The sequence below is a fragment of the Peromyscus maniculatus genome, chromosome 11 (assembly GCF_049852395.1).
Source record: "Peromyscus maniculatus bairdii isolate BWxNUB_F1_BW_parent chromosome 11, HU_Pman_BW_mat_3.1, whole genome shotgun sequence".
NCBI classification, from domain to species: domain Eukaryota; kingdom Metazoa; phylum Chordata; class Mammalia; order Rodentia; family Cricetidae; genus Peromyscus; species Peromyscus maniculatus.
The window spans coordinates 65387451-65407719 of NC_134862.1; the positions used below are offsets into that span (position 1 = coordinate 65387451).

General features: G+C 45.7%; 1 protein-coding gene across 25 annotated transcripts in view; it reads right to left on the bottom strand.

Moving 5' to 3' along the window:
• Positions 1 to 20269, bottom strand: part of Axdnd1 (axonemal dynein light chain domain containing 1) — a 75958-nt gene that overhangs the window by 1834 nt on the left and 53855 nt on the right. For 12 of the 25 annotated variants that reach the window (XM_076547709.1, XM_076547714.1, XM_076547717.1 and 9 more), the window contains 6 exons: positions 19015 to 19111; positions 16651 to 16761; positions 10968 to 11198; positions 6127 to 6231; positions 2704 to 2786; positions 1290 to 1555 (listed from right to left, as the gene is read on the bottom strand). In XM_076547709.1, coding sequence (XP_076403824.1) covers positions 1290 to 1555; positions 2704 to 2786; positions 6127 to 6231; positions 10968 to 11198; positions 16651 to 16761; positions 19015 to 19111 — 893 coding nt within the window. The remainder of the gene's footprint in view (positions 1 to 1289; positions 1556 to 2703; positions 2787 to 6126; positions 6232 to 10967; positions 11199 to 16650; positions 16762 to 19014; positions 19112 to 20269) is intronic. The other 13 variants (XM_076547721.1, XM_076547719.1, XM_076547715.1 and 10 more) reach the window with 4 other exon arrangements.

The following is a 20269-nucleotide window of genomic DNA, read 5'->3' on the forward strand; positions in this document are numbered from 1 at the left end:
GTCCCTCTGCCGTCCCCCGCGTCCCTCTGCCGTCCTCGGTGTCCCTCTGCCGTCCCCCACGTCCCTCTGCCGTCCCCCGCCCTTTCTCTCCAGCTTCCTGAACACACATACCCCATGAGATGCACCCTTGGGATCTGCACAAGAGGCCTCTGCTCTATCTAGCAAGGGCTTTAAAAGGTGACTAAATGTGAAGGAAAGGTGACAGAATCAGAAGGATTCAGCTGGGGAGACCGGGTGTCATCCCCACCTCACATTAGCCACCTTTGTTTGCAGGCTGTAGTGTGTGTGGGTGCGTGGGGGGGGGGTTGGTGGCGGTTTGGGGGGTGTGGTGGGGGGTTTGGGGTGTGTGTGTGTGTGTGTGTGTGTGTGTGTGTGTGTGTGTGTGTGTGGTGTGTATTGGGGGGTCGTATGTGCTATGGAGTGTATGTAGAAGTGAGAAGACAGTATTGTAGAGTCTGTTCTCTCTCTCTACCTTAGGTTCTAGGGACTGAAACTGGGTCATCAGTCTTGTGCCTAAGTGTCTGTAGACACTGAGCCATCTTGCCAGCCATAGTTATTTATTTTTAAGATGGTGTCTTGCTTTTGCCCAGATTGGTGTCAAATTCATGCTATCAAAGCAATGCTCTAGGCTCAGCCTCCTGAGTATCTGGGGCACAGGCACACACCACAGTGAAATCATTAGATAGAAGTAAAGGCGAGCTTTAAAGGAATGGCTATGTGTACTACCAAAGTTTACAGATTTCCCCACAAGTATATTTATAAAACTCTATTGCTACTTCTTTGTGTGTGTGTGTGTGTGTGTGTGTGTGTGGTGTATGCACGTATGTGCAGTGTATGTGTATGTGTGGGGCGCATGCATGTGTGAGTGGCATATACATGTTTGTGTGGCACATGCACGGGGGAGGAGTCACCCATGCTTGTGGAGGCCAGAGGTTGATATCAGGTGTCATCCTCTGTCACTCTCCATTTATTTTTTAAACTTTATTATTTTGTGTGTATGTTGTGTGCACATGGTGAGATGCACACACATGTGTGTGTGTGTGTTGTGTGCACATGGTGAGATGCACACACACGTGTGTGTGTTGTGTGCACATGCACACATGGTGGGGTGCACACATGTATTGTGTCTGTGTGTGTGCATGTGCACACAAGGTCGGGTGCAAACACGTGTATTGTGTGTATGTGCAGCTTCCCCACAGTAAATGAATAAATGTAAACTACTCATGCTCTTTGAAAATTTTTGTGGTGCAATCACGTTTTCTTGATAAAAATATGAAAGTAGGTCTCACCTTTCTTTGAGTGTTTTGGGGATTTTTTCCCATGTTTGTGTTCCTCTCCTTCTTGGCTCCCTTCCTTTTGTTCAGATTCTTCTTCCTCTTCCTCCTCTTCCTCCTCCTTGGGGCTTTCTATTCTTACTCGTGAATCCTTCCTGATTTTCTTGGACATTTCTTCTAATTCCTTCTCCAGATCTCTGTTTCTTATGAGGGTGTGATGAAGTTTCTCGTTTGCATCATCAAACTTCTCCTCCGCCTCTCTGGCTCTGAGGTCAATCTGTCTGATGTGGACGAAGTCCAGGGAAACACAACAGAATGGAGAGGAGTGAGAATGTATCCTTCCTTCATACAGAAACTCCTGTGAAAAGCGCCGTGGGAGAAGACGAGCCTGGCTAACGGGTGCCAACATAGGAACGGGGCTTTGGTGACGGACGGAGCCTCGAGGGCCAGAGAGCTACGGCACAGGACAGACAGCTAAAGTTACGCTGTCACTTAAGAATACAATGTAGATCTCATTTCTTAATGAGACCTGACTTGGTATATGTGAATTCCCCATCAATAGCCAGAGAATCCTCATCAGTAGTTCATTTTAGATTCACATAACCAATAGAGCTCAACAAGACCCATAATGTCCCTTCTTTTCTAACACTCTAAAGGCAGAATTTACAATCCAGAAAGCCAGTTTGAATATGATTTTATATTATGAGAGGTCACGTCAGGACTGGTGAGAGGACTGGGTGAGTAAAAGTACTGCCGAGCCTGACGACCTGAGTTCAATCCCCTGAACCCACCTGACAGAAGGAAAGAACGGACTTCTAGAAGCTGTTCTTTGACCTCCACATGCAACACAGTCACACAGACACAAACCCACACACACACACACAAACATACACATACACACACACACACACATACACACACACACACATACATACATGCACACAAAGTAAATATATGTAACAAAACATTAAATGTCGGATATATATATATAACATATATGTATGACATGTATTATATATGTATGACAGATTCCTCTCAGTGTCATCAGACATCTTAACTGTGTTATCTTTTCAACTCTGGGCTGGGTAACATTCTTTCTTAAGCACAGCACTTTCTCCCAGTTCCATTCTTTTCCTTAAGTCATCTCCCAAAAATACACTCACTGACTTGGATCATCCTCATCCCTTTCCTGACAAATGTACACACTGCAAATATCCGCACCAGCTCCCATCTCCACTGTGGGTTGAGGAAGGACTTTCTTACCACAGCAGTGTAGCTCACTGCCTCTAGCCCAAGATTTTTCAGTTGATCATCCCGCTAGTGAGACCAAAACCAGCCGGACAAGGGTAAGCTAAGAAGTGTGGATTGCTCAGCCAAGCTTCTGGCCCACAGTCTTTTTCCTCTTACCATCACGATACTTCATACTTACACAAGCTTCTCCTGCATGTGTTCAATGACAGCCATTACTTCAAGATACTTTGGCTCCAATACACCTTTGTAAGCTGGTTCCCTCTGACAAAGAAAATATGTGAGGTGACTGAACCAAGAGTCCCAGCAGTTACCGGTCTGTCTTCAGGAACTGTCTAGAATATTCTTTTCTATTGCTCATGTTTATCTAGTAGATGATTACTCACAAGCCTAACACCAGAAAGGCCAGAGACACTGTCTGTGGCCAAATAGCACAGCAGATTCCAAATTATTCACACGACATGTAGGTGTGGAAGACATCAGCATAGACAAGAAAGGGAGGAGAGACAGTAACAAAAGGAAATGTGGAAATGCTTTAAAAGTAACAAGGGTAAACGTGTTTCTCTAATGAACCAAAGAAAGAAAATAATTCAGTTAGTTATCAATAATTTACTGCTAATAATTTCACTTCATATATATCATTGCAAAACGTAAGGATTTTTATATTCCTTAGGTAATGTCATAATTGCTTAAAGGTGTAAATCTTGCCAGGCAGAGATGATGTCAGGGGTAGGGCCAGAGCGCCTTGTTTGTGTGCATGGCCTCCTTCCGGCATTTACGCTCTGAAAGGCGCATTTGGACTCTCGATGCCTGTGCCCCCCATACAGGGTCCCTTTAGGCCAGGCTCTGTCCGAGATCTACTTTCAGCTTTGGGCTCACTCTTCCCAGCTCTCCTGAGGGCTTTGGCCTGGACTAACCTCCCTGGCCTGGAAGTGCCTCCGAAAAGGTGTGGATCCAGGCCAGCCTCCTACAGATTCAGTTTTCAGCACCAAACTCTCTGCCCAATATTGTGTGAGCACTGTCTGCTTCGGACATACTTTTCTGGAGTGGTGTGCTTTGAAGGCCCTTTCCTATCATTGCTACAAAATCGACAAGTTGGTCGCTGCTCTTTGTGTTTTGGTTTGGTTTTTTGTCTGTTTGTTTTTGTTTGTTTTTCCGAGACAGGGTTTCTCTGTGTAGCCTTGGCTGTCCTGGAACTCCTCTGTAGACCAGGCTGATCTTGAACTCACAGAGATCTGCCTACCTCTATGTCCCAAGTGCAGGGATTAAAGGCGTGCGCCACTACCACCCAGCAAGTCACTGCTCTTACTGTCTATTCCTGGGGTATATAGTATTGTGGTAGGAAAATCGAGACCAGTCCTTTAGCCCAAATGACAGGCAAGGGGAGAATTTCTAATCTTGAGTTGAAAACACTGCTGAGCCCAAGTCTGCCTCCTGTTTGTCTTTCCAAGGATAGTCACATATGATCCAGCAAAACCAAGACATGCCTATGACTCTATGGGCAGTCAGGACCCAAGAATTTAAGAAGACTCTTGTGTAGCCTGTTTCTAGCGTCTTGCTTGCTGGCTAGAGCAGCTAGGCTCCAGGCAGCCCTATTCATACAGCTGAGCACCTGAATTAAGCCACAGTGTGGCTGTCTGGTAGTGCCTGCTGAACTTAAACATTCCACATCTCCACCAGTTAGATGGTCTGAAATCTCCGAGAGTTTGAGCTGTGGGCTCTGTAATAAGATCTTGAATCAGAATCAGAATCAGAATCCATCCCTGGTGCATGAGGGGGCTTTTTTGGAGCCCACTACCTATGATGGGACAGCTCACACAGCCTTGAAGCAGGGGGAAGGGCTTGGACTTGCCTCTACTGGATGCGCCTTTCCATGGGAGGCTTTGCCTTCTTGTGGGGGGAGTAGGGGGTGGGTTGGGGAGGAGGCTTGCGGGGGGGGGGGGGGGGGGGGGGGGGGGGGAGAGGGGGATCTTTGATTGGTGTGTAAAATCAATGAAAATTTTTTCTTAATAAAACATATTGTCTCGAAAAACCAAAAAAAAAAAAAAATAAAACATATTGTCAAAGATTATTCATAAATGAATAAATATATGTCAATTTTTTTAAAGATCTTGGAATGATTGTGACCCAGTGAAGGCCCCCAAACGCTGCTATGCTAAAAGCTCTCAGGATTAATGAAATTGAGCCTTCCCTGGAGGTAAGAGTAACCTTTCCCAGGGAGGAGAGGCAAGGCTGGATCTGAAATGTCCCCAAAGGCCACACACTAAAGGCCTGGTTCCCAGCTGGTGGCAGTATAGGACGTAATGGAGACTTTAGAGGCTGTGGTCACTGGTACCCTACCTTGAAGGGTGTAGTTAGCACCTTTTTTCCCTTTTCTCTCCTTCGTCCTCCTTTTCTTTCCTCTCTCTCCCCCTTCTCTCTTCCTTCTCTTCTCTTCCTATCCCCTTCCTACCCTTCTCTCCCTCTCCATCTCCTTCCACCGGGGACGGCAGCGCTGCTCCAGGCATGCGCCCTGACGCACTGTACACTGGACCAAGTGACAGCGGGCTGAGACCAGGAGCGAGACAATCCTTTGCGCTGGCCTTCTCGGGCATTGTGTCACGGGCTACAAAGCTGACTAACACGGGCTGCATCCCAGAGCAGTAAGTCCCGTCCCATCAATGGTCCTCAGTTTTGTCCCCAAACTACAGGCTTCTAGCTCCCCTCTGCTTTCTGCCTGTCTCCAAAGCTGGATCCCAACACCTCCTCTGGACGGAACAGCAGGGTTTTGACTTCAGGGAAACAAGTTCAAGGCAGAACAGCTTTGCCTGGGACTAGCGGTTTTGTATTTTCTTTTTAAAGAACTTGTCTTAAGACTCTGTGTCCCATTGGTACTGTCTCTCCCTAATCTGCCTCAGAGTGGTGATGACAGATACGGAGCATTATTTCAAAAACGTCTTACAGGACTGCACTTTGGGAAAATGTACGCTCCTCACCCCAGCTGTGCCCTACATGACTTCTCTGAGTTCTTTCTGCTGTTGGTGGGTTTTATTATCTACAATGTCCTCATATAAACTCACTGCCAATCCCCTCTCCTCTAGGCCTGACCTCCACCTACATGCTGTCTGCCACCCTCCACTGTGGGGCTCCTCGGCCCTGTGCTCAGCCACCTCGGCTAATGACTCACACCTCCTGACAACTGGAAGACTCCTGATTCTTTTGGTTGACCAATTTGGTGACATATATTGATCCCCTCCCCCAACCCAGAAAATACACACATGAACATACACATAAAGTGTAGCACCAACTTTCAGGAGACTGGTGGAATGAAGCCCACCAGAGACTCCTACAGAGAGACAGAAGCCCAGGAGAGCTGACCTAAGTCTGCCACAGTCCCAGAATGAGCTTTCTATGGAGACATAGAGAATGCATTGGTTTTTTGTTTTTGTAAAGTCAAGATGGAAAAACAAATAAGAGTCTTCTAAAGTTAGTGCTATAAGAAGAAAAAAACTGCAAAATGCATTAACCAGGAGTCACCTGGGTGGAACTAAAAGTTAGACCCATATTGTTTTCAAAGAACTTAAGGGTAGCTTTTGGACTTCCTCGTTGGGTTTTAGTTACATACCCAGGATGAAAATATATCTTCTTCAAACAGAGGTTTGGAGTGAATGTTTTCATCTTTCCCAATGTATCGAATGGTTTGTTTGTTGTCTGTAGATGTTGAAGGTTCCTAGAGCCCAGAAAAAACAAGGACTTGTTAGCCCGCTGACATGTGCCACACCACAGGGCAAGTCACCCAGAGCCCGGTCTACAGCCTTGGCTTTCCACTGGTCTCCATTCAGCAGACGATGTTGGGAGGCCTGCTCTGACCATGGCAAGGTGGGGACGAGGGTGTGGGGACAGGAGGAGCTGGTTATGATCAAAACAAAGAGGTTCATGCCAGCCCTCAAGAATGGTCATGGCTAGTCTTGGTGGTCAACCATCTGGAATCAACTAATACCCAAACAGCTGGGGACATCTGTGATGGGTTTTTCTTGATTAAATCATTTGAAGCAGGAAGACCTAGGGTTTTTTTATTTTATTTTATTAACTTTTTAACATTTATTCTTTGTGTTTTTCACATCATGCATCCCCATCCCATTCATTTCCCCGTCCCTGTGTATCTGCCCTCTGCCCTTGAACCCCCACCCCCGAAAGAGAATTAAATTTAAGAGGAAAAAAGAAAAAAGGAAAAATTTCATCATGGAAGCTGTACTGTGACACAGTGAGTCACACAGTGTACCCTTTTATCCATGTATCTTTCATTGCAAAGAGTCCTTAGTCTGGTTCGAGGCCTCTGGTTTCCACTACACTATCGATGCTGGGCCCTCACTGGGACTCCTCTTGAGCATCTTGTTGCTGCTCTGTGTGGAGATCCTGCAGCTTTGGATCCTGCAGCTTTAGATCTGCAGCCCCTTTACGTGCTGCTGCAGATCATGGATGTGTGGATGTTTGGAGTGGGCCAGCTCATCACCCTGGATCTGGGCCTGGGTAGTTGCAGGGTTGGTCAGCCCACCAGCTCTCCCTTGTCTTCAGCACCAGGGTTCACTCTCCTGCATTGCCCTGGCTGGTTCACCCCTTGCAGTGAGGAGCAATTGGCAGGGCCAGTTCTCCTGCTTTCCTGCCCTCAGGGTCGGCTCTCCCACACCTGCGCCATCAGGGCCAGCTCTGCTGTGCTGCCCAGGCAAGGTGCAGGGGCCACTCTACCGAGTGTTACAGCTGGTGAGGGGTAGAGACAGCTCTTCTGCTCCTATGACCTCGGGGCCATCTGTCTCTCCCACCTGACACAGGAGGCGAGGGTTTTTTTTGGGGGGGGTGCTCTTCCCCACCTACCCCACCATATGGCAGATGAGGGGTGGGGCCAGATCTCCTGCATTCACGTTCTCGGGGTGGTTCACCTGTACCCCTGCCAATAGGGTCAGCTCTGCTGCTCTGCCCAGGGGAGGTGCAGGGCCCGCTTTCCCAAGTGCTGCAGCTGGTGAGGGGGATGGGTGACTTCCCTGTCTGTCAGAAGCAGCGGGGAACAAGGGTTAAGGAGAGACATCTCTCCCCTGCCCATGCTGCACCATGACAGATGAGTAGTGAGGACAGCTCCCCCACACTCACGACTTTGGGGCTGGCTCACCCACACCTCTACCAACAGGGCTGGCTCTACTGTGCGGCCCAGGCCAGGCACGGGGCCTGTTCTCCTGAGTGCTGCAACTGGTGAGGGGTCAGGTCAGGTCCCCCACCTGCTGCAGCTGGTGAGGGGCGGGGGGGGGGGGGGGGGGAGGAGGGCATCTTTCCCTCACCCACACCACTATATGGCATACCAGAGAGACTAAGACCTGCTCTCCTATTCTCATGCCCTCAGGGCCAGCTCACCCATGCCCCTGCAAACAGGAAGACCCAGTTTTTATTCAGACCTTTTGAGTGGAAAGAGCCACACCTCTAATCTGTCCACATCTTCTTCTGGCAGCCTATGTAAGGATATGGAAGAAGGAAGCTTCTCTCTTTGCTTGCTCTTGCTGGCAAGTCCATTCCTTCACCAGCATTAGAGCCTCCTTCTTCAGTGAATACTGAAGACCAGCTGAGGCATGACTGAACAACTACTGGACTCCTGGATCTTCCACGGGTAGACAGCCATTGCTGGACTACAGCCTATAAGCCATTCTAGTCAGTACACACACACACACACACACACACACACACACATATACATATATATGAACATACACATAAAGTGTAGCACCAAACTTCAGGAGGCTGATGGAATGAAGCCCACCAGGACTCCTAAAGTAATGGTGTTCTGCAGAGAGATAGAAACCAATCAAGAGCTGACTTAAGTCTATCATGGTCCCAGAATGAACTTTCTGTGAAGACATAGAAAAGGGAACGAGAAAGATTTTCTATAAAGTCAAGATGGAAAAATAATCCTAACCCCTAACCATATAGAGAGAATGAATATATATATATTCATTATATATAGAGAGAATGAATATTTTATATATATTCATTTTATAAGTTCTGTCCCTCTAGAAAACCCTGACTGATACAAACACTCAGCACAGGAGGAAAGGCAGATAAGAAGGTGAACAGTCATGGCATATGATGGCTGTTAGCATAAAGGTGTATTCTAAGGGCTGTATGTACACACAAGGGGGCCCTGCTCACAGAGAAAAATTATATTTGAAGACTGAACAGGTACTAGGAATCGGTAAGGGTTCTTCTGCCACAACTGTCTGGGTTTCAGTACTGATTCTGCCATTTGAAACTATGGTTTTAGGTAAATTTGTCAACCTTTCAGAGCTTAAGGTTCCTGTCTATAAAATGAAGCAATATATACCTAAGTTGTTATCCTGGACAACATGCACAGCATAGAACTCATGATCTACACTCAGTTCCTGGTAGCTGTCGTTGTATTATCACCACTATAAACGTTCAAATGGGTTTTTACCGCTGCAGCTTCTCCGGCAGTAGAGAGAGTCGGAGTAATGAGGAAGTTAGAGACAGGAGGCAGGAAAGGGCGGCAGAGGAGCTGAAGCAGAGGCCAAGGGAAGACTCGACTTCTTTGGGGAGATCTAGCGATGAAGGGAGAATGGAGCAGCAGCAGGGAGTGAGGTGGACCGTGTTGTGGTGGGGGGGGTGAGTGAGGAGGACCGTGTTGTGTTGGGGAGGTGAGTGAGGAGGACCGTGTTGTGGTGGGGGAGTGAGTGAGGCGGACCGTGTTGTGGTGGGGGGGGAGGTGAGTGAGGAGGACCGTGTTGTGGTGGGGGGGGAGGTGAGTGAGGAGGACCGTGTTGTGTTGGGGAGGTGAGTGAGGAGGACCGTGTTGTGTTGTGGTGGGGGGGTGAGTGAGGAGGACCGTGTTGTGGTGGGGAGGTGAGTGAGGAGGACCGTGTTGTGTTGGGGGAGGTGAGTGAGGAGGACCGTGTTGTGGTGGGGGGGGGCAGTGAGGAGGACCGTGTTGTGGTGGGGGGGGGGTGAGTGAGGAGGACCGTGTTGTGGTGGGGGGGTGAGTGAGGAGGACCGTGTTGTGTTGGGGGGGAGGTGAGTGAGGAGGACCGTGTTGTGGTGGGGGAGGTGAGTGAGGAGGACCGTGTTGTGGGGGGGAGGTGAGTGAGGAGGACCGTGTTGTGGTGGGGGGGGTGAGTGAGGAGGACAGTGTTGTGGTGGGGGGGTGAGTGAGGAGGACCGTGTTGTGGTGGTGGGGGTGAGTGAGGAGGACCTTGTTGTGGTGGGGGGAGGTGAGTGAGGAGGACCGTGTTGTGGTGGGGGAGGTGAGTGAGGAGGACCGTGTTGTGTTGGGGGAGGTGAGTGAGGAGGACCGTGTTGTGGTGGGGGGGTGAGTGAGGAGGACCGTGTTGTGGTGGGGGAGTGAGTGAGGAGGACCGTGTTGTGGTGGGGGGGTGAGTGAGGAGGACCTTGTTGTGGTCGGGGGGCGAGTGAGGAGGACTGTGTTGTGGTGGGGGAGGTGAGTGAGGAGGACCGTGTTGTGGTGGGGGAGTGAGTGAGGAGGACCGTGTTGTGGGGGGGGGTGAGTGAGGAGGACCGTGTTGTGGTGGGGGGGTGAGTGAGGAGGACCTTGTTGTGGTCGGGGGGCGAGTGAGGAGGACTGTGTTGTGGTGGGGGAGGTGAGTGAGGAGGACCTTGTTGTGGTGGGGGTGAGTGAGGAGGACCGTGTTGTGGGGGGGAGGTGAGTGAGGAGGACCGTGTTGTGGTGGGGGGGGTGAGTGAGGAGGACCGTGTTGTGGTGGGGGGGGTGAGTGAGGAGGACCGTGTTGTGGGGGGGGGGTGAGTGAGGAGGACCGTGTTGGGGGGGGTGAGTGAGGAGGACCGTGTTGTGTTGGGGGGGGGTGAGTGAGGAGGACCGTGTTGTGTTGGGGGGGGGGGTGAGTGAGGAGGACCGTGTTGTGGGGGGGAGGTGAGTGAGGAGGACCGTGTTGTGGTGGGGAGGTGAGTGAGGAGGACCGTGTTGTGGGGGGGAGGTGAGTGAGGAGGACAGTGTTGTGGTGGGGGGGTGAGTGAGGAGGACCTTGTTGTGGTCGGGGGGCGAGTGAGGAGGACTGTGTTGTGGTGGGGGATGGTGGTGAATGAACGAAGCTAATGGGAACACGTGGATTTAGGAAAAAAGAAAGTCACAGGATGAGTATCCCGAAGGTGTGGCTACATCTGGATGGGGAAGAGGGAAGCTGAAGCGGTCACTCCATGACACCTGCTTCCACCTTCTCTGGCTCTTATCATCTTAGCCTTTGAAAAGACAGAGGGGAGAAGCCAATGCTAAATAACCACACATCATTTTTGCTTGTCTTCTTGGTTTTTTGTTTGTTTTGAGACAGGGTCTCACTGTGCTGCCAGGCCTTGAATTCCTGAACTCAAGCCATCTCCTGTGTCAGACTCCCAGGTAGCTGTCTCCCATCACTACGCCCAGCAAATACTCTTTCTTACCTCTTCCTTCACTTCTTCTACCTCCTCCTTCACTTCTTCTACCTCTTCCTTCACTTCTTCCTCTTCCTTCACTTCTTCCTCTTCCTTCACTTCTTCCTCTTCCTTCACTTCTACCTCTTCCTTCACTTTTACTTCTTCCTTTTCTTGAATTTCATCCTCCTTCGTCTCAATTTCGTCTTCATCATCACCAATAAAAGGTTTTTCTGGGTCAAAGTAAATTTTCGTAGCTTCCTGTACAATGTAACAGTATTATAGCTGTGATTCATGTGTATAAATATTAGCAGTTCCATAGAAAGTGAGCACTAATTCCACAACCAAGTGTTCTAGTATCGATAAGAACACAAATGGGTAGAGGAGGTAAAGGGACGGCTCAGTGGTTAGCGACACGCACTACTCCCGGCACCATACCAGGCAGCTCATCACCACCAGGAACGACAGCTCCAGGGAGATCTGATGGCCTCTTCAGGTACCTGCACTCATGTGCACAAACCTACACATACTTAAAATAAAATCTTTTAAAATTAAACAACAACAACAACAAAAAGAGCACACACGGCGGTAACAGGGCTTCCTGTGCCCGCAGGGTGTGCTATTTTTCAGACAGTACAACTGTATGGATGGGGTGTGAAGCAGGGACGTCCAACCTACAGCGTGTCGATGACGACGATGAGGAGGGGAGGCAGAAGGCCGGTCAAGGGGAGGCAGTGATGGTGGGGTGCTTCCTCTTGTAGTATGAAAAGGGGAAGGAGGAAGGCAGAGGACGCTGGCAGAAGCAGTGTGCACATTAGCTCCAAAGAGAAGTGGTTCCCATAAGACAGAACCTTGGAGGCAAACGGACCAACGAGGCACAACTGTAACCCAGGACGGAGCTGGCATGTCAGGAGACTGGATTGTATCAGAAAGGCGACGAAACATCCAAAGGCTCGAAAAAGGTGATTGAACTGATTTTCATTTTAAAACAATCATTCTCACAATAAGAAAACAGATCAGAAAAAAGGGAAGAAAGAAAACTCCAAGGGGAGAGTGGATACGGTATTTGTAGCAGTAAAGAGGACAGTGATCCGGGAGATACTGAAGAAGTGGTTCTTACCGGCCAACAGTTAGGAAAGAATGACTAGGGGGAAGGTGTATCTTAATTGACACATGGTTGATGATTATGCCACTCATAGATGGTGATGCCATTCACAGAAATAATGAACAAGGCTGAGGAGGCAGGTTTGGAGAGCGAAATGGGTTCTGGTTAGGCTGTGTGCATTCAAGTCACTAGTGGGCTAGCTAAGTATAAATGTTTGGATCTGGAGTCTGAAGAGTCCAATTTGAGCTAAATATTGAATAGTTATATGCATTTAGTTAAAGCAAAGAAAACCATATTTCCACATAAACTTGTGGACTGGTGCAAGGACTTAAGACAGAAACTAGTTATATAAAACTGTAGAAAGGAAAAAGGATCCCAAAAGTAGCCTGAGAAGTCTAAGAGGGCCACCATGAGAGCCCCAAGAGAAAAGGGGTTAACAGTGTCCAGCGCCTTAAAGGGGCCTATTCAACTACTGACAAAAACATAGGTGTGTGAAGGACATGTCAGAGTGAGGGTACGGGATGTCCAAGACAAAAAGGAGATCTTAAAGTAGCCAAAGTCAAAGATGGGTTATCTTCTAAGGAACTGACGGCTGAATTTTCCATCATTAGCTTTGTGACAATCATATTGAGGAAAAAGAATACCATTGCTAATTGCATGCACAGAAACAAAAATTGAAGAATGAATAAAGATATTTCAGACAAGCAAAAACTTGGTTTGCTACCAGTAGATAGACCCTCAGTTTAAAAAAAAAAAAAAAGAATTCTAAAGGGTAAAGCAGAAGAAAAAATGTCTCCATACAGAAGGGCTGAAATTCCTGAAGGAGCAATAAAAACATTCAATAGTAGGTCAATCTATTGTTTTTAATTTTTCCTGGTGTTATTTCCTTTTTCATATACTATATTCTATCTTTCTTTCTTCTTCTTTTTTTTTTTTTTTTTTTTTAGTTTAGTTTTTGAGACTGTGTCTCACTAGGCAGTTCTGACTGGCTTAGAACTCACTGTGTAGAACTGAGAACTATCTGCCTGCCTCCTGAGTGCTGGGATTAAAAGCAGGCAGCACCAGACCAGGCCTCCAGCAGAGTTCTTAAGGGCAGATCATTAAAAGCACTCCTGCTGGACAGAAAGCTCAGGGGTTCAGAACTCTTGTTGTCCCAGAGCCCCCAAATTCAGTTCCCAGCACCCAGTTCAGGCAGCTCACAATGCCTGTAACTCCAGCTCCAGAGGCTCCATCACCCTCTTCCAGCCTTCAAAGCTACATGCATGAATACACACACACACACACACACACACACACACACACACACACGTACATACACACACAAAACACAGCTTCAATAAAGAAAAAAAGGCTGCTTGCTATCTCCATTATTTAACACTGAATAAGAAAAATTCAACACAATTTAACAATTAAGAAGCCTTTAGAAGTTATCAAAATTGATAGGTGAGCATAAAACATTTTGTAGATGACATTATTAAATATCTAGATAACTCAAAAGAATCAATTGAAAAAGTGATATAATAATTGAGTAGATTCACACAGTATATAAAACTAAAATGTAAATATTTATAATATATAAAATAGCAAAACAAAACATTCATATTCACATAAACTTAATAAGAAATAAGCAAGATGAGAAAATTATCTAACATTTACAAGCATAAAAGTACACATTATATCCAATGTTCCTGGAAAGCACAATTCAACATTATAAAGTTGTCTTTATGAGTTAATATATAAATTTAACATTATCCTAGTTTTTTAAAAAATCATTTTTTCTAGAGCTAGATTATAGAGTTATATAAATAATAAATAAGAAAAGCTGAACAAATTTTTAAAAAAATCAGTGAGGAAGGCTTGGTCCTATTTGATACTAAACATAAGTAATAAAACATTGTGGTGTAGGGTTGGAGAGATGGCTCAGAAGTTAAGAGCAAACACCATTGCTCTTTCAGAGGACCAGGATCAGTTTGAAGCACCCATGCTGGGCAGCTCACAACTGCCTGTAACTCCAGCTCTAGGGGATCCAATGCCCTCTTCTGGTCTCTGCTGGCACTGCACTCATACTCACAGCACACACACACACACACACACACACACACACACACACACACACACACAATTTTAAAGATTTATTTATTTATTATGTATACAGAAGAGGGTGCCAGATCTCATAGATGGTTGTGAGCCACCATGTGGGTCCTGGTATTGAATTCAGGACCTCTGGAAGAGCAGTCAGTGCTCCCAACCTCTGAGCCATCTCTTCAGCCCACACACAATTTTAGAAATGAAATAAATCTTAAAAAGAAAATAGAATGTTGCGGTATAATTTATGAATAGACAGATCAAAAAATAATAGAAAATCCAAAAATAGACTTTGATTTAATGGGGCCAAGAATTGGAAATACTATACTGTCAGATATTAACTCAAACATTGAATTAAGGGGTTAAAAAAAGACAATTATCAGCAGTTAGTTAAAAAAAGATACAAGGAGAAACAGCACATATATCTCAGTAGAAAGACTAATCTTCAGTGCTCTACTGCTCATCAAAACCACATGGACCATTTCAGAGAGCACCTGTCAGCATATACGCAAACCTGGGCACAATGATTGAGTTCAAATGCCCCCTTTAGAATTCATGAGTCAGATTCATGGAAAGCTGAGAGACATTACCTTTTAGGTCCCTTCTGTGCTCATGTCTCTATGATTATGTGCACTTTTTAAAAACTCCATGTGTTTACTATTTATCTGATATAGGTCTTTTGTAGTCCAAGCTTGGCCTAGAACTTGCCGTGTAACCAAAGGTGACCTTGAACTTCTGATCATACTTCCTCTTCTTCCCGAGGCTGGGATTACAGGTGTTTGTCACAATACCCAGCTGACTCTGTGTGCTTAAATGTTTCCCCTGATTCAGTTGGTAACCACAGCCATGACTGTGCTACTTCAGCAATTTTCTAAAATTATACTGCAATTTAAGATTTATGATGTCAATGAAATCTTTCAGTGGTTACTTCAGAAATAATTTTGACCAAGATCTGGGCAACACAAAGAAAGTTTTGTTGAAGATGCATTTTTAAGGTGATGCTTCAAATCCTATAAATGTTTACATAGAAATGCCTCCTTCCTTCTCAGAACTGGGGACATTAATATGCATGCTATCAGATCATACCTGTGAGGTATGGCTGTCATAGCAACCAAAGCTTCTTCAGAATTTCCTGGAGGTACATGCCCTTCAGTCAGAGACTGGAGGACTATGTGGCTGCCGTTAAACAATCACTATGCACTGAGCTGAAATCATGGGTAAAACTACAGGATTAGCCAGGCAGATGGCTCACACCTATAATCCCAGCATTTAAGAAGCTGATGAAGGAAGACTGTCACAAGTTCAAGGACAAGGCCAGCCTATCTCAAACAGTTCAAGCCAATCTGTGCTACAAGAGACCGCATGTCAAATACACACAAGAAACTGGATGAATACAATACCATGTAGGGATGTAGAAAGGGTGGTGAGTACATCCTAAGGACAGAGTCTCAACAGGTCCCACACAGGCAGAGGTAGACGAGTAAGACGAGGCTGAAGAGACATGAAGAGGATAAAATCCAGGAACTTTTGTCTTGTAAGGAAAGTTTACCGACGGAATGAACAGTTAAGAGCCAGATGCTAAAGGGGAGGCCGGTTAAAGGAGGACTGAAGATTCCAGAGCAGGCAATAAAACCACCAGCGACTCACAGCAGATTTAGAATTTTAACAGAACCCACTGTGGGCCAGGTTGGGTCTCAGGGGTTGCTCAGCATTCCTTAGGCCCTGGGTAAGATCAGTACCACTGGAGAAAAATTATGGTGGAAGGAGAAAGAGAAATGAGGCAGAAATCGAAGGACGGATTTTTTAGAATGGAAGAAATGGCCATGTTTCTGAAGTACTTTCATGTCGGTAGATGGAGCTACTGGGAAGATGTTAAAGATGAGAAGGAGAGAGGCTAGCCCACAGATGAACGACCCACTCAGAAGTCACACCCTGGTGACTAAAGGAGGGGGGCACAGAAGCAGCCGTCTGAGGAAGACTCAGGAAAGTCCATCTGAAGACGTAGATTCAAGATGGGTGTGGCAGTGCACAAGGCAGGCAGATCTGTGAGCTCCAGGCCAGCCTGGTCTACAAAATGAGTTCTAGGACAGCCAGAGCTACATAGTGAGACCCTGTCATGTAAAAACAAAAACAAAATTTAAAAAAAAAAAAAAAAAGGCTCAACAGCTGAGAGGGCTTGCTGCTCATGCAGAGAACCCAGGTTCAGTTCCCAGCATCCACACCAGGCAGTGCACATCTGTGTGTAACCCCAGCTCCGGGGGATCCAAAGCCCTCTTCCACACACACACAGCTGGAGGGAGACATAAAAACAAATCTTAATTTATTTTAAAGCAAATGTTCTTCCTTAGGAGGAAGAAGAGCTAGGTCAATAAGCAAATCCTCTTCTGGTGGAGTCTACCATGAAGATGCAGAACAGCGATTGCAGAAAGATGCTGCAACTTACCCCTGAGATTGAGGAAGAACCCGAATGTGACCTTACTAATGACCGCTCCACTCATCTCCTTACCAGCATGTGGTAAATACCTCTTCCCCAAGCAGCTGCTCTGCTTCCTCGTAGTTCAGTAATCGCATTTTCCTGCCTTTGATATTAGAAAGGAGGTGCGAACATGTGCTGATCCAATCATAACATTCTCTCTGGGAAGAGACACAGCATAATCACTATGCAGGGGATAAAACAAACTATCCCAGCGCACTCATTGACTCCCATCGACCTGCTAAGCACAACTCCTCTAATTAGAGCACCTTTCTGTTCAGTTAATTCAAAGACTTGCCCAGAAGTGTCTTACTACAAACGTAGACCTAAATCACATTATCTCTTTCTGACAGGGTTTGTGATCTAGGTTGTAATAAAATAAAGTGTGGTGAGGTACCATAAAACCAGCTGCAGAAGGATTCATGGGTTTACTAACACTTAAATGATCTGTCCTAATTAATTTTATGCAATTGACCATGTTAACATGATTGTTTGCTAATAACAGTAGTGTTGGGTGAGGGTTACTTCTGAGATTGAAACAATCCATCTTGCAGGGAAGCCCCTTAACATAGGAAATAAGCAACTCAAAATAGATTCAGGAAGTCCCTAAAACTGACCAGATTCCCTAGACCCCTCCCTCCCCAAGAGTACATAAGTAGTAAAGACTGTTGACAGTTATTAGCCCAGCAGCAGAGAAAATGAGCTGCCTGAAAAAGGCTCAGACCAACTGAACCACCTGGAAAGGACAATCCCCAGCCTGTTGGCCTGTCTGCAGGCTTTGCACTGTGCCCCTGGCTCCCAGCTTTTGTGAGCTTTTATGCTGAAGTGGGCTTTGGTGATACAGCTGTCTTTGAGTGATTTTTGTTCCTGTAAGTAACCTCTTGTTTGTATTCCTATAAGTAATCCCAATAAAACTCACTGATTCACCAAATTAGACATTGGTACAATCATTACTTTGCCGTGGGCCCCCTATCTGGAGTTAGTATACTTGTTTGTATTGTGTCTACTTAGGAAAAATCTGTCACACCACAAATAGAAATAGCAAACACATTCATGGTTTTTAGTTCCACACCAAACTCTTCTAAGTATTGTGTATATATCTGTATCAATCAAATATTTATTCAACCAGTGAGGTCTAGGTTCAACAAGAGAATCTGCCTTAATATGTAAGTGGAAGAGTGACCAAGAAAGACACCATATGTCCACCCTGGACTCCACACACACACATATGCACATAAACCCACACAAACACCTGTGTCCACACACATAAGAACACATGTACAGACATGCATATCACACACCATCTATAACTGTAGTCCCATGGGTCCAATACCCTCTTCGGGTGTGCAGACATATATGCAAATAGAACACTCATATACATAAAATGCATAAATAAACTATGGGCTATATCAGCTGTTGGTGAGGATGTGAAACAAATGATAGGAGTGTAAAAATGGTTCAATCACTTTAGAAACATACATAGCCTATTCCAAGAGAAGAAAGTAAATGTCTGTTCAAAGATTAGTACACTAAAGTGCATTGATGCTTTGCCTATGATAATCAAAGCTGGAAACAATTCAGGTGTCCATCAAGAGATAATGGATATATTTTATATTCATTATATATATATATATATATATATATATATATATATATATGTGTGTGTGTGTGTGTGTGTGTGTGTGTGTGTGTGTATATATTCATACAGTAAAATACTTATGTTGCTGTTTGAGTAGGACGTGTCCTCTTAAGACTCCTGAGTTGACTGTTTGGTCCACACCTGGTAGTGCTATTGAGAAGTATACATGAGGGCGCCAACCTCATGGATGGGTTAGTCCATTGATAACTTTGTAAGGAATGGGCTAAGAGAAGGTGGGACCTGGTTGGAGAAGTTGGGGTTCTGTCTTTGAAGGTCACATCCTATCTCTAGCCCTTTCTTCTTTGTCTCTTTCTGCTTCCCAGTTGCCACGAGGTGAGCATTGTTGTAGAATATTATGTTAGGATGTGTTACATTTGTTTACACTGTGGAACATTTGTTTAATGATGCAAAGATGTGTTGCATTTCTTTATGTTACATTTGCTTAACTCTGTGAAGCTGTGCTACTTTGCCTGCCTAAAACATCTGATTGGCCTAATAAAGAGCTGAACGGCCAATAACAAGGATAGGTGGGGCTGGCAGGCAGAGAGAATAAATGGAGAAAGAGAAAAGAGAAATTGAGGAGTGAGAAAAGAAGGGGCCAGCCACAGAGCTACACAGCCAGTCATAGAGTAAGAAGTAAAGAAAGGTATATAGGATAAAGGTAAAAGCTCGGAGGCAAAAAAAAAATAGAAGGGATAATGTGCAATATGTTTTGAATTAATTAGACCTGGAAAATCTGCTCAAAGCAAAACTAAGAGAGAGAAAAAAATCTTACCCTCATCTTCTCCAGCTCCTGCAGCTCCTTAGCAGGATTCTTCTGTAAGTGAGCAGCTCGGGTCAGGGCCATTGCTCTTACCATGCCTATGCAGCAGCTGGAGCAGGACAGAGACAGAGGTAGGGTCGGTACTATGATCTGGACAAGTGTAACCCCCAAAGGGCCACCTGCTACAGGCTTGGTCCCCTCCTCCTGAGACAGCACTACTGAGAGGTAGTGGAGGCTGCAGGAGGTGAGCCCACTGGAGGTGTGCCCATGGGGTGGACTGTGTCATCCCTGTGTCTTCCCCTTTTGCTGCCTTGCCTTGAAATGAGGAGGCTGCTCTCTCACAGACTCCTGCCTGGCCTCAGGCCCAAAGCACTGGGGCCAAGAGGTCATGGACTGGGACATTTCAAACTGTAAGCCAAGACAAAACTTTCCTCTTTATAAATTAATTATCGCAGGTATTTCACTATAGTAATGAGACACTGGCTAACATTCCTAGCATGATCTACTCATTCCTGATCCTTTAAGTGCTTAAAATCCAGACACCACTAACCATGATAGTTTTCTATAATAATTACAGTACTGCTTTTCCGGGACAATAATTTGTCCTCACTAAATTTCTCACCCTTGTTGCCTTCCTGCCCTCCATTCTTCTCATCTCTGAACATTTGTAAACTTGAATTGAAATAAAGGACAGATTCAGTCTGTCAGTGCGCCAATTGTATGAGCTACTTCCAAAACTAAAAGTAACCACAGGCAGCTCTCAATTTAATTCAGGTTATGATTTTCATGTCTCATCTTTACTTGATTTGAATCTTCAAACTTTGTGAATCTTCTTTCTAATATTTTTCTTTTTGAAACGGTATCTCAGGTAGCCCAAACCAATCTCAGACTTAACTATGTAGCTAAGGCTGGCCTTGAACTCCTGATCCTCCTGCTTCTGTCTCCTAAATGCTGGGATAAAAGCACGTGCCACCAAATTCATATTTTTTTGTTGTCTTTGGTTTTGTTGTTGGTGGTGGTGGTTGGTTTGTTTTGTTGTTGTTGTTGTTTGTTTTGCTTTGTTTTGTTTTTGAGAAAAGGTCTCTCCATGTAGCCCTAGCTGTCCTAGAACTCACTATTAGACAAGAGATCTGCCTGGCTCTGCCTCCTGATTACTGGGATTAAAGGTGTGAGCCACCACACCCAGCTCAGGTATTTTGCTTTTTTTTGTTGTTGTTTTTAATTTTCAGTTTTATAAAAGATAATTGGTTAGTATTTAGAGAAACAC